Source organism: Amaranthus tricolor, chromosome 16 (genome assembly GCF_026212465.1).
Source record: "Amaranthus tricolor cultivar Red isolate AtriRed21 chromosome 16, ASM2621246v1, whole genome shotgun sequence".
NCBI lineage: Eukaryota > Viridiplantae > Streptophyta > Magnoliopsida > Caryophyllales > Amaranthaceae > Amaranthus > Amaranthus tricolor.
The window spans coordinates 18,720,731-18,734,947 of NC_080062.1; the positions used below are offsets into that span (position 1 = coordinate 18,720,731).

A 14,217-nucleotide genomic window follows, 5' to 3' on the forward strand; every position below is an offset into this window, starting at 1 on the left:
TAATTCTGAAAAAATGGAATCTCTGATATATTGAAAATTGTAATGACAACGCGACTATGCCGCGGGATAAAGCTACTGATTCTGGTGAAATTAATGATCATTGACTGGCCTCTTGCGAATCTCATTAAATGAAGTACTTCTTTAAGTGGTCTTCATTCCATGGGCGGGGTAGCTTCTTTCCATTCATGTCTTCTAGTTCGAATGTTCCGGGTTTGATGACGCGGATGATTTTGAATGGGCCATCCCAGTTGGCCCCAAGTTTCCCTTTATCTACGATCTTTCCCGTGTCCTCAACTTTTCGTAGGACGAAGTCGCCAACTTGAATGTGTTTAGTTTTGACGAGTCGGTTGAAGCTGCGAATCATTGTCTGTTTTTGGGACATAGTTCTTAACAATGCGTTCCCTCGTGTTTTTGGAAGCAGATCCAAGTTCTCTTTTTTTTTCCTTGTTCATTCTCGTCGTGTGAGTAGTAGGTAACCCTTGTAGAGGGTATGCCTATTTCTACTGGAAGCACGGCTTCGGACCCGTATACCAAGGAGAATGGAGTATGCCCTATTGCTTCTTTGACGGTTGTTCGGCTTGCCCATAGGATGCCGGGTAATTCTTCGTCCCAAGTACCTTTAACCCCCTCTATTTTCCTTTTGATACCATTCAGGATCTCCTTGTTTGCTGATTCAACTAGCCCATTTGTTTGTGGCCGAGATACGGAACTGAATCGGATTTGAATGCCAAATCTGTCATATAATGTATCGTGTTCTTACTAACAAATTGTCTCCCATTGTCGGTAATGATCACACGAGGAATGCCGTATCTCGTGATAATATTTCGCCATATGAATTGACCGACTTGTTTGTCCGTGATGGAGCTGAGGGGCTCTGATTCCACGTACTTGGTGAAATAATCAATGGCCACTATAATGAATTTGCGTTGCCCCTTTGCGGGAGGGAAGGGGCCAAGGATATCCATACTCCATTTATCGAACGGTAAGACGGCTTGCATGACGGACAGGTAGTTAGAGGGTTTCCTTTCTATCTTTGAGTGGTATTGGCATTCGGGACATCGCTTGACCAGGGTTTCCGCGTCTTTCCTGATAGAGGGCCAATAATATCCGCTTCTAAGGACTTTACCAATGACAGTTCGTACTCCTTGATGTATACTGCATCCGCCTTCATGTATTTCCCGAAGGATGTAGTTTCCTTCTTCAGGAGAAACACATTTTAAAAGGGGATGGGTATATGATTTTTTATAGAGCGTACCTTCGTGGAGCTCGAACCATCTAGCCTTCTTTTGAAGTACTTTGGCCTGATTCTCGTCATGGGGGAGCATCTGATTTTCCAAAAATTTGATGTATGACTCCATCCACATTTCTGATCTATCAATGGTGTTAACCATGAGGTTGATACTGGGGTTTGGAAGAACTTCCCAGATAATATCGCAAGCCGCGGATGTTTCAGCTGAGCTGGCGAGTTTTGCCAAGGAATCGGCTTGTGCGTTTTGAGATCTTGCGATGTGGACCAATGTGAATTAGTCGAATCTCTTGACAAATTCTCTTACTTGTTGTAAGTACATCTTCATGCCATCATCTTTGGCCTCGAATTCTCCATTCACTTGTCCTACTATTAGCTGGGAGTTAGAAAAAGTGGATAATACTTTCGCCCCTGCTTCATGGCAGATTTTGAGCCCCATGAGTAATGCTTCGTATTCTTCCTCATTGTTAGAGGCCGCGAACTCGAATCTGACCGCTCTTTCCATACGGACCCCGGCAGAAGACATGATCAGCAGCCCAGCTCCGCTTGCTGATTGTGTCGAGGATCCATCCACATACAACTTCCATTCTTGATTAGGTTCAGGATGTTGGGGGATAGTGCTTTCGGCGATGAAGTCAGCCAAGGCTTGTGCTTTGATCGCTGTTCATGGTTCGTATTCGATGCAAGTTGATTAGCCCAATCATTGACGCGGCTTGATTTGCTTTTTCCTTCCAGAATCTTTTTCACAGGTTGGCTAGATCTGACGATGATCTGGTGGGATTGGAAGTATGGTTTCAGTTTCCTGCTAGCCATCACGATTGCAAATAAGACCTTTTCTACTTCGTTGTAGTTTCCCTTAGATCCTCGAAAGGCGTGACTCACATAGTATACGGGGAATTGATTCTTTTCTCTTTCGGCGATCAGTACTCCCGACAGGGAGTATTCAGAGACCGAGACGTATAAGACCATATTTTCCCCGTTGAATGGCGAAACCAGTTTCGGCAAAGATGACAAGTGCTCTTTCAACTGCTGGAAGGATTCCTCGGCTTCTCTTGTCCACTCGAACTCGCTTTGCTTGAAGGTTTTGCAGGAGGGCGAGCATCTGTCCGCGGACTTTGATAAAAACCTTCCCAAGGCTGCTATGCATCCCGTTAGTTTTTGAATTTCTTTTACGGATCCCGGAGACTTCATGTCCTGGATTGCCTGTATCTTGTTAGGGTTGGCTTCTATTCCTCTTTCGTCAACAAGCAAACCAAGGCATTTTCCACCGGTGACTCTGAACACGCACTTTTCGGGGTTGAGTCTCATTTGATGTTTTCGGAGGGTGTTGAACGTCTCGCGTAAGACCGCGGCATGTTGGGACGCCTGCTTGCTTTTTGTGATCATATCGTCCACGTATACCTCCACGTTTCGGCCTATCTGAGATTGGAAGACCTTATTGACCATTCTCTGGTAAGTAGCTCCAGCATTCTTTAGCCCGAAGGGCATAACCTTGTAACAGTATACTCCGGCATTCGTAATGAAGGCCGTATGTGGCTGGTCTTCTATGGCCAAGGGAATCTGATGGTATCCGGCGTTAGCATCCATGAAACTCAGTAGAGCGTGGCCTACTGTGGAATCTACCAAACGATCTATCTTAGGAAGAGGATAATCGTCCTTGGGGCAGGCTTTGTTCAGATCCGTGAAGTCAACGTACATCCTCCACTTGCCGTTTGATTTTTTCACGAGGACGACATTTGAGAGCCAATCGGAGTATTTGCATTCTTAGATGAATCCAGCTCTCAGCAATTTCTCCACTTCTTCTTAGGCGGCCTCTATCCGCTCCCTTCCTTGCTGTTGCAGTTTTTGCGTCACAGGTTTGTAGCTTGGTTTTATATCTAGTTTATGGCACATGACACTTGTAGGGATGCCAGGCATTTCTTCCGTGGAAAAAGCAAAGACGTCGCGGAAATCAGTAAGGGTGGCCATGATATCTTGCCTAACCGGGCCAGGGAGGTCTTTCCCTATTTTGAGGCGTTTTCCTTCGAATATGTCTACCTCCTCATATTGTTCTACAGGGCGAGGCCTTTCGTGCGGGTTGGGATTCTCCAGATACACGCTCATGACAGTAGGGGACTCTTCTTCCCTTTCCCTTTTGGAGGGGGTGATGGAAGCTCCTCGTTGTAAGGTGTTGATGAGGCATTGGCGTGCCGTCACCTGATCCCCTATGAGTATACCTACTTGTCCATCATCCCGCTCGAATTGTAGCAAGAGTTGATGAGGGAAGATCGCGGCTTTGATTTTGTTGATGAGCGGAAGCCTCATGATAGCGTTGTAGGGAAAGGTGAGATCCACCACCGTGAATCGTATGGGCATGGTTCCGCTTTCATTTCTTTCCCACACCCGCACGGGGAGAATGATCGTGCCTAGTGGAATGACTTGACTTCCCCCAAACCCAATCAGCGATTTTTCGAGGGGTTGTAAGTGCTTTTCTTCGAACTTCATTTTTCTCAAGCACTCCATTGTTATGAGATCAGTCGTGCTCCCGGTATCTACGAGTACCCTCTTGACTTTCATTTGCCCAATTTTGAGGGTGACCACCAGTGGGTCGGTATGGGGTTGTTGCAGCGTTTGGGAGGTCGTGGCATTGAACCTCATGATCGGTCCACTTGATGAGGCTTTCGGGGGCCCTTTTAGCAGAGTGTGGACACTATTTCTTGCAGCGCGGATGGTAGGATATTCTTCAGTGTATCCTCCGAAAATCATGTTGATAGTTCCTTGAGTGTTGGAACTTTCGCGCCTGGCCTCATCCCTTTTGGGGGATCTGCGTCTTTGATTCCATGGCCTCCTTTCTTCTTCTCCTCCAGCATCGTAATCCTTCCGGTTGATGAACCCAGACAATTTTCCCTCATCGGCCAATTGATGTAGGATACGTTTGAGTTTGCGGCATTGGGCCAAAGTGTGGTCGTGCTCTTTGTGCTAATCACACCACAGATTATGGTTGCGTCTATCAGAGGGGGTGGCAGTAGGAGGTGGAGTTGGCAATTGATCCTTGATGGCGAAGAATATGTCCTTCCTGTTCCGGTTGAACAGCGGATCGTTGCCGCCATCTAATAAATTCCGCGTCTTGGGCTCCCCTTCAACGACATATACGTGTTTGGATCGTGGAGGTCCCATATCTGACGAAGGTTCTTGACGGCGCCGCAAGAAATTTCTTTCCCTCCTTGATGGTTGTTCCTCTCTGCTCCTAGAGGAATGATTGGCCGTGAGATCCTTCTTATCCGACCTCCGTTTCTTGGGATCATGTGCCTGACATATTTCGGAGGCCGTAACATAACTTTGGCATTGCTTCATGGCCTCCGCGTATGTCTTCACTTGGTTCTCGACCAACTGGAACTTCAGCCTCTGAGCTTTCATTCCGTTGATCAGGGCGTTTAATGCAACCGATTTTTCCAAGTCAGTTACTTCTAGTACCGCCTCATGAAACTTTTTTAAATATGATGATATGGACTCTCCTTCCAATTGTGTGATGCTGAGCAGATGGAAGTTTGATTTTTCTTGTCTTCTTGATGCTACAAAATGACCCAGGAACTTACCCTCCAATTGGGCAAAGTTCTGGATAGTTCCTCCTGGAAGGGAGGTATACCACGTCAGAGCTACTCCCGTAAGAGTAGTTGGGAAGAACTTGCACCATAATAACAGGTCAGTGGTATACAGCAGCATCAGGTTCTTGTAGGCCATCAGGTGTTCCTCTGGGCAGGATGTCCCATCGAAGGCCGCCATGTTTGGGATCTTTATTTTCCCGGTGTTGGGAGTATTCAGTATCTCCGGAGCCAGTGGAGAGATTATTGGTATGAGATTTTCAGGAAGACTACTTTTGCCGGCCTCATTCTGCGGCATAGTAATGTGGCGGCTAGACCCCGCGACTTGTGCCTTCTTTCTTTCTTCCTCCTTTTATCCACCAGCGATTGGACGCTTTCAGACGCCCTTTGTTTCTTGCTTTCTAGGAAGGTACGGGCGTCTTGAGAGGCGGTTTTAGATTTTGATAATCCATCTCATAACTTTCAAAAATAAAAATACCCACATAAAAATTCCCACGAAAAACCCATTAAAATCAAAGAATTTTATAATGATCTTGAATTAGCAAGCAACAATTTTTCTAATAAAAACCTTCTTGGTAGAAGAAGTCATGGTCTTGTTTACAAAGCTAATCTTCCATTTGATCAATTAAAAAGCCTTCAAAAAAATAACAACCATCTTCACTTGTGATGAATTTGACAATGAAGCCAACATTTTGTATAATCTTCAAATCTCAAGGTTTGTTAATTTAGTTGATTTTACAACTAATAATAATGAAAATTGAAGAAATGATAGATTAATTGTAGTTGAATTCATGTGTAATGGTATGATATTTTGCATAAAAATTCTAGGGTTTCAAATGGGGGTAGACAGATTAAATTAGCTTTACGATCTGCTAAAGTTGTTGAAATTTTGCATTCACAAACAGCTACTCACAAAATTCCTTTCTTTATTACCTAAAAAATACCCATCAATCCATAAAAAGTCCCTTATATGCACAAAATCTGATTATATTGGCCTTATTGATACTACTGTTTATGGTATAATTTTGACGGGTAAAAGTGCATTTTCTTGATGATGGGTTGTTATTAAAGGAGAGGTTTTAATAGTGGTGGTGGTGGTAGTGGTGATTAGTGAGTGAGAGAATGGTTGAGGAAGAAGAGTTTAATTAGCGTAAATTAGATTAGATTAATGAATTTAATTGAAAGTCAAATGTCATTTATCTTGGTCAATGGTCATTTAGCAGGTCATCCGGTGAAGTGGTTCTATCGATATCGTGTTTGGTAATTTAAAGGTTGTTGTTTATAAAAAAATAAATAAAAAAAACCTTCAAGGCTGTTTATTTTAAAATGCCTAAATTTTGAGGATGTAGTTGGTAATTGACCCTTACTAGTAATATATACTAATACCACTAATATTTGACTGATACACCTATTTTTAATACAATACGACTAATATTATACTAATACAAATAATATTGTTCTAACACACCTAATGCTGCACTAATATGACTAATGCTTTACCAATGAAACTAATAATATATTAATACGATACAACTAAACAGTGCACGTTATAACATACAAATAGGACTAATATTATACTAATACATGTACTATTACTCTAATATGTCGAATACTGTGCTAATACGACTATTCTCAAAAAATATGACTAAAACTATATCATATTAGTAAGATTAAACTATACTAGTATGTCTAATGCTACATCAATACGACTAATATATATAAATACAACTAATATTAAACTAAATATGACTAATAATATACTAATATTACTAATACTTTACTAATAAACCTGTTTCAGTGATGAAACGAGAAAGTGGAAAACACTTGAAATACTGTAAGCGGAAGCGTTATCAGGAGCGGCGATTCGTGGAAGGAAGCGACTTGAATTCTTGCGAAACAACACGTTAGCCTTGTTCGGGGGGTGATCTCCCGGAAAACCCCTCCGACGCTCAAGTTAGAACGTTGATATGAGATTATTGAAAAGATGACTATAAAATGAATGCAAGAGTATGTCGGGGTTGATATTGCTAGATTTTGGGTAGGCTATTGAAGTGGAGTATGAGTAGGGATACTTAGGAGGATTATTTTCAGATGATCCCTTCCTCTCTGATGGTTGTCCCTATTTATAATGGTGAAGAAGGAAGTTACTTTAGAGAGGAGGTTGAAGATCATGGGGAGTAGTGGGCGGTTACCAGCCTTAGAAGAAGGATAACCAAGCAATGAGGGAAAGTGGGAAGTTGGGTCAAACAAAAGGTTATTCCCTAGAGGGAGTTAGGGTTCCATATGGATCACTTGTTTATGGGCCAATTGAAGAGATGGGAGAATTCAGAAAGGCCCATTGACTAAAAGTCAAGGTCAATCCAGAAAGTCAAAGGTCATTAAAGTAAAATGACATTAATAATTTAAATAAATAAATAAGTTAGATAAGTGATACCATGACAAAACCTACTTTTACTCTAACACGATTAATATTACTTACAACTAATACAATATTAATATGACCAATAATCAACAAATACAACTAATAATATACTCATATGATTAATATTATAATAATACATATACAATTTGTAATATCTCAATATTTTACGGGCCATAAAGCATAGGATAAGATTTTCATTACATAGTTCTATAATTAATTAAATTACTTTGTTAATATCCCTCATTTAAGAGGAGTCTTTGGAAATTACAACTCCTAATAAATACAATTTTCTTTTACTTTTCATTTTCTGTAAAATATTATTATTGCTATTTTTTTGAAGGAATGTGAAGTGTTACTTTGTAGTTACTATTTTTGCTTTGTTTTTTCTTGAAAGAAAAAAAACATAGCTTTCTCTCATTCTTGATCTTCTTTATAATTCATCATCTTGTGTAAAACATACGTACAGGTATGTAATTTTTTGTTCTAAGTTCTTTTTTGCATTATATGTTGATTGATTGGAAGGTTTGCTTATATTTTTCATGAAATAAAAACTAAGACTTAGCCTTGTACATTATCAGGAAGTATAGAAACTCTTAGTTTGCTTATACTGATTTTTATTTTTTATGATCAAATTTTTGTTTTAATTATAGGATGGATTTGATTGATCTTAACAAGCTTCCTCAAGAAAACATATGTGATGATGTTGGAACAGAACTTACGGCCCGTTTGGTTGATGGTAATGAAGTAATGGGAATGAAATATTGTAATGGCAATAGTAATGAAAAAATGGATATGAGAATTGGTGATGAAGATTCTTTTGTTTGGTGTGCATGACTAAAGAATGGTAATGGAAGATAATATTCCATTGATTGCATTTGGTTGTTAGTAATAAAAAATGGTAATGACTCTTAGTTTTATTATTGTATATTTGTATCTAAAAGCATTATTTATCTAAATTATTCTATCTAATGATTCTTTTTTTAATAATAATATTTTTTTGGATAATTACATATATTACCTTTTTTTTCATTATTTTTTTTTCAGCTCGAAACAACATTACCTTATTTTATTACCACAGTAATACTTCATTACCATTACAGCATAATACCAGGTTGTTTGATGGTAATAAAAATGGCCCTTTTTGTTAATTTCATTACTTTATTTTATTACCATCCATTACCATTGAAGGAATCTAAACAACCAAATTTTTTATTACTTAATTTTATTACCATTACCGCCCTCTAATACCATGTACCAAACGGGCCGTTAGTGATTTAGAGCAAGATAATATTGAAACTCAAGAAAACATAGAATCTTTTGTAGGCCAGTGTTTTGAGAATTAGCAAAAGGCATATGCATTTTATGAAAATTATGCCAAAACAAAAGGATTTTCTATTAGTAGAGGTCGATTTTTGCTGATATGATAACCACTGGAAGATCAGAAAGTATAAATAGTTTTGTAAAACATTATACCACTTCTCAATCATGCATGGTTAATTGAACTTATCAAACAAGTAAGTTCTTTAACTCATGTATTTCCCAGGTTAATCTTACAATTAAAGATATTGAACAAACTCAATTGCATCATACTATGTTGGATACGTATAGAGGATCTTCATTAAGGGCATTGTCACCTATAGAAAATCATGTGTCCCAAGTATTTACAAAATATGCTTTTCAAAAATTCCAACTTCAATTTGAGATGGCAACTCAATATAAGATTTGCGAAGAGAATCGCAATAATATTATGACAAACCAAATTCACTAAGTCACAGGGTTTATTGGGATGGTATTGTGGCTAATTGTAGCTGTAAAAATTTTGAGTTTTGGGGAATCTTTTGTCGGCATGTATTAACTGTATTTCTTCACAAAGATTTCTTCTAGGTTCCAAACATATATTTGCCATTACGTTGGTTTACAGATGATGCTCGTAAACTAGTCGATGGAATGATATCAAGAATTGAAGGACCACTTAATACTCGTGATTTATCTATTGAAGATATTAGCATTGTTCAAGATGTACCAGTTCAATGTCCTCCATTTTCAATAACTAACGGACCTCCCAAAAGCCAAAGAGAAAAAGTTGGGAAGGAAACAACAAAACAAGTTAGAGCTTGTAGCTTTTGCAAGAGAAGTGGTCACAATATTACTAAATGTCCTGAAAAGGAGAACTACAACCCAAATCAAGTTCCATCAGATATTGCAAAAAAGAGAAAGAAAGGTGCCCATGATGGTGGTGTTTAAATCCTATTTTCTCACTAAACTTCTAGATTTTATGGTTTAATTTATCTTAAAATTTATGTATTTCCTTTTTAATTTATCTTTTTGATATTAAACTAAGTGAATTAGGATTTTGTTTGTAGTCCTACTTATAGATTGAAATATGATGATCAACGTTATCTGTTGAATTTTTAATTGAAAGTTTTTGTTACATTTAGATTTACTGGAATGAGTCACTAATTAATGGGGTAAAAATTCTGCCTTATTAATGTAGAAACATGTCTTCATAAATGTAATTATTTTACCAATAACTGATAAATGAATTTATTGAATCAAGCAATTAAACTTAATAATATAATATGTAATTAATATATATAATCCTATTCCATAAGGCATAGGTTAGACGGACCTTTTTTATATAGTAGTATATTGGGTTGTATTGCTAATGGCTCATGAAACAAGAGAGTAAAGTCCTTGTCGAGTGCTGCTTGTGATATTGTGTCTACTTAGACTGTAATTTGGAATAGCTAAGCTAGACATGGTGAAAGTTAGTGGTCCACCATGCTTGTGATGCTTAATCATTTAGCAAGCTCCTCACGTTACGGTTTGATTTTAAGTTCATTAGTATTTGATTTGGCATTATATTAGATGGTGTAGGGACACCATATCATTGATCACATTGTAGTTGTTTCATACATGTTCAATGTTTAGCTTCTTTTCTTTTTGACTCATAATTTGCTTCTTCAAATATTCCCTAAAATTCTAACTCAATACAAAACACAAACTTTAAAAATAAATTCCACCACGAGTTAAATAACAATGAAGGACTCGAAGAACATAAAGTAGTTAATGTGTTAAATTGACTGACCTTAGCAATAGTAGAATGAGAGAAACCCATTATCCCTTGGTTTAGATGAAAACATTAAATCAGAAAAACCGAAAATGAAAACCCTAGACAAACATCAAATGAAAACCCTAGACAAAAATCAAAAGCTGAAAATTACCCAAGAAACCAATGAAGTTGAAATGTGCATGTGCAAGATGAGTGACAACGTAAGAACTCAGAAAAAATGGGAAAAACCAAATCGGAAGCAAAAAAATTGGAATGGAAATGAGGAAAACAGGAAGAGAAGGAGTAAAAACATAAGAAATTGAAAAAAAAAGGGGGGGAAATTTAAGCAATTGAAATTAGGTTGATTAGCAAGGAAATCAGGGGAGGAAATGCAGATATTGTTAAGCATAACCAGTCAGTAGAACCTTTAGCTACCAAGCCACCCGCTTACAATGGATCTCAACAGCACCTACAATATATGTAAACAAGAGCCAATCAAGTTAACAGACAACTAGAACAACCGGTTCAGACATTAACGAGTAATGGAATAAAAGATCTCTAATAACGGCACCAATTTGGATTATTACATACTTTTTAACGTTTTAAAGCTCTGATGCGTGTGGTTTGCAACTAGGTAATTGTTATTTCATTTTCTTAATAGATATGGTATCATGGTATAACTAGAAGTCCAGAAGTATCCGTCCAATTAAATGACCAACAAGTCTTTTTTACCAATAAATGGAAGACATACCAACTTCTTAAATAGCCGCTCTTTTTGAGGGCGTTTGTGATGGGGATTAAGCAAGAAAATTCATTTCTGTAATAAAAAAAACTAATGTCTTTTTATTGTTTTCCCGTTCAATTGCAAGTTTCTTAAGCATCTTGTTTACAATGGATGTTGCTTGCTTGTTTTCAGGCATACAGATTGATATCCAATTTGGTCGTTCGACCTTGGTGCGTGAAATAGGTACGTTTCAATGTAGCTGTTGGAATTTAATTAACTCCTAATGTCCAAAAACGACTGTGTTTGGGCGACCATGCAGAATACTTCGACTGTGTTTCTTTGGGCACTCTCTCCTGCAATTTGATGCCTTAATCAACGGATAAGAGAGACTGACTACCATTGAAATAGGTTGTTTGAAAAGCTGACCCCAGTACAATACAAGTGACACTAAATTGCTGTAATATGGTCACACACCATTTGATTCCACATCTACATCACCTTTGGTTGCTACATAAGACAGTGAAATACCACAAGATGTTATCACACCATCTCAGTCTTCTCTTGTATCATCTTTGATAGCTACAAGTGCACCACCTTTCAACGTCTAACTTCTCTCTTATTGAATTTTGTATTGTATGCTTTGTAGATATTACTTTTTCGTCTAGCAATGTACATCTCGTTTTTTGTAAACTTGTACATTATTCTGGTTATGATTTTTGAAGTAATGAGAAGTCGTTTCAGATTTTTAGCCTTTATATTGTCTTCAAAATTTTTCCATTCTTTTGTTTATGTTGTTATAGCCTTGTAGGTAGTATTTATTCCGATGCCCCATGTGAGCCCCCTAACTTATGTGCTTTAAGGCTTAGGCTAAAGGATATGAGCTAGTGTATAGTTATTCATACTTACTATCTCTTTCAGAAGGTATAACCTTGACCGATTAACTACAATTTGTACAATTATAGTCTAGACAGGTTGAATTAACTTGTGATTCCTTATTTCATACTTCTTTTCTTGTAAAATTATTAGTTATTTTTAGAAATGTAAGATGTTGGGAATCGCATCTGTCTGTTTGGGATCTGGAACAGCCTCTTCAGGTTTAAAAAGTCCGCCCTAAAGGGTATTGACCCAAGGATTATTAGCCTCCACTGTTTGGACTCTAAAACATTCTCTTCAAGGTAATAAAGATAACTTTCTTGCAGATATGCTTGGCCCAAGGATGGCGAAAGCCTGTTTGGGATACGAAACGATCTTATCAGGGTATTAGATAGCTTTCCTGTTAAGTATTCACCCAAAGGAAGATAAGCCTGAATTACCTTGAACTTTTGGCGTTGAAATGGTCTGATTCCTCTTTTAGATTACATTCAGGATCTTAGTATCTCTCTTAACTGAAAAGCTTTTGTTTTCAAGGTTAAGGTAATAGGTTTTAATAGCTTGGGTATCTTGTTTGACACTACCCTGGACTCCTATCCCTAGACTTTCAAGATTGAAGTGAATCTGCAGGTCGTATAAGCATTCTCCAGTCAGTTCATACAAAATTATACATGCTGGAAATCAGTTTGATTCATTTAAAGCTCATATTACATAAAGAAAAATCCAAAATACATCAAAATTACACATAGTATTTCTTTAAGACTCTAGAGTTCCAATTGTGTCTGAATTCTTCTTGAACGTGCTTTTTTAACTTATAAGCCCCATGACCTAAAACTTGAGTTATTATGTAGGGCCCCTCTCATGTTTCAGAGAATTTTCCATGATCTCGAATCTAAGCAACTTGGGCATATCTCAGGACTAGATCTCCTACTTGAAAGGTTCTTTCTCTGACTTTTCTATTGCAGAGTCTGGCCACCCTGTTCTGATAGGCTGCCATTTTCAGAGCAGCTTCCTCTTGCGTTTCTTCAATAAGCTCTAGGTCCAGTAGCCTTGATTCTAGGTTTTCAGCCTCCTCATAGCATTGGGTGCGCAGGGTTGGTACGCCAATTTCTAATGGGAGTAGAGCTTCCATTCTGTATACCAATCTGAATGGGGTATGACCTGTCGCTTCTTTGGGAGTAGTTTTGAGTGACCACAGTACGTCGTACAGGACTTCTGACCATCTACCCTTTGCTTCATCAAGTTTTTTCTTTAATCCATTCACGATTTGCTTGTTAGCTGTCTCTACTTGGCCATTGCATTGAGGATTACAGACTAAAGAGTATGCAATATTGATCTTGAAGTCACTGAGATATTCTCTTAGGGTGTTACAGTCAAATTTTTTCCCATTATCTGTTGTTAAAATGATGGGCAACCCAAACCTAATGATGATGTGCTGCCATATGAATTTCTCAACCTTTCTGGAAGTGATAGTAGCCAAAGGTTTAGCCTCTACCCACTTGGTAAAATAATCCACACCCACTATGAGGAATTTGACCCCTCCTGGGGCCACAGGAAATGGTCCCAAGAGGTCCAGGCCCCATTGACCAAAAGTAATTGGGTTATGGATGAATTTCAGCTCGTTAGAAGGTGTGTTGATGTCGGGACCAAATTTTTGGCACTTTTCGCATTTTTCTACCACGCTTTTTGCATCAAAAAGGGAGTTTGACCAGTAGTACCCTGCTGACTGGAACTTCTTAATTCAGAAAGTGCATCGACCTGTTCATTTTGTGACCTGGGGAGTCTTTCTACCTCAAAGCTTTCGAAAAGTGCAATCAGGTTTTTAACTTTTACTAGGTATTTCTACGTTGAGGGTTCTGTGGCTTCGTATTCTCCAAGGATCTGATTGACCAGTAATTGGGAATCCATCCTCAATCTGACTTGTTAAGCTTCCAACGCTATAAATAGGAGTGTTTGATGGAAGGAGGAAGGAATAGCTATTATATCCCCCAAGAGCTTTCTGCCCAAGATGCACTTGTACCTTGTTGGAGCATCGATGATATAAAACTCTTGTTAGGAGCTAATGGTGACTCCTTTCTTGTCCTAGATGGTTACAGACAGTGTGACCTTCCCTTCAAATCTCATTGATTCACCTGAGAAATCAACTATGGGTGTTGTTGCTCTCACTAGGTGTTGGCTTCCAACATCCATTATGTCCCAACAGCTCTTATATCACACATTCACTTCTGCTCTTATGTCTATTAGGACCTTGTAGATTGGTTGTTCAGCAATCTCCACTATCATGACTAGGGGATCAAAGTGAAGGAAAGAGATCCCCTTACG

The 14,217-nt window shown here is 38.4% G+C and overlaps 1 protein-coding gene and 1 pseudogene across 1 annotated transcript; one reads left to right on the forward strand and one right to left on the reverse strand.

Moving 5' to 3' along the window:
• Positions 1–2,933: 2,933 nt before the first annotated feature.
• On the reverse strand, positions 2,934–5,008 carry LOC130802590 (uncharacterized). Its single transcript, XM_057666601.1, has 4 exons — positions 4,613–5,008; positions 4,379–4,534; positions 3,225–4,204; positions 2,934–3,123 (listed from the first exon to the last, which is right to left on the reverse strand). The coding sequence occupies exons 1-4, from the start codon at positions 5,006–5,008 to the stop codon at positions 2,934–2,936; spliced, it is 1,722 nt and encodes a 573-aa protein (XP_057522584.1).
• Positions 5,009–5,995: 987 nt separating this feature from the next.
• On the forward strand, positions 5,996–9,493 carry LOC130802591 (uncharacterized; annotated as a pseudogene).
• Positions 9,494–14,217: the final 4,724 nt, after the last annotated feature.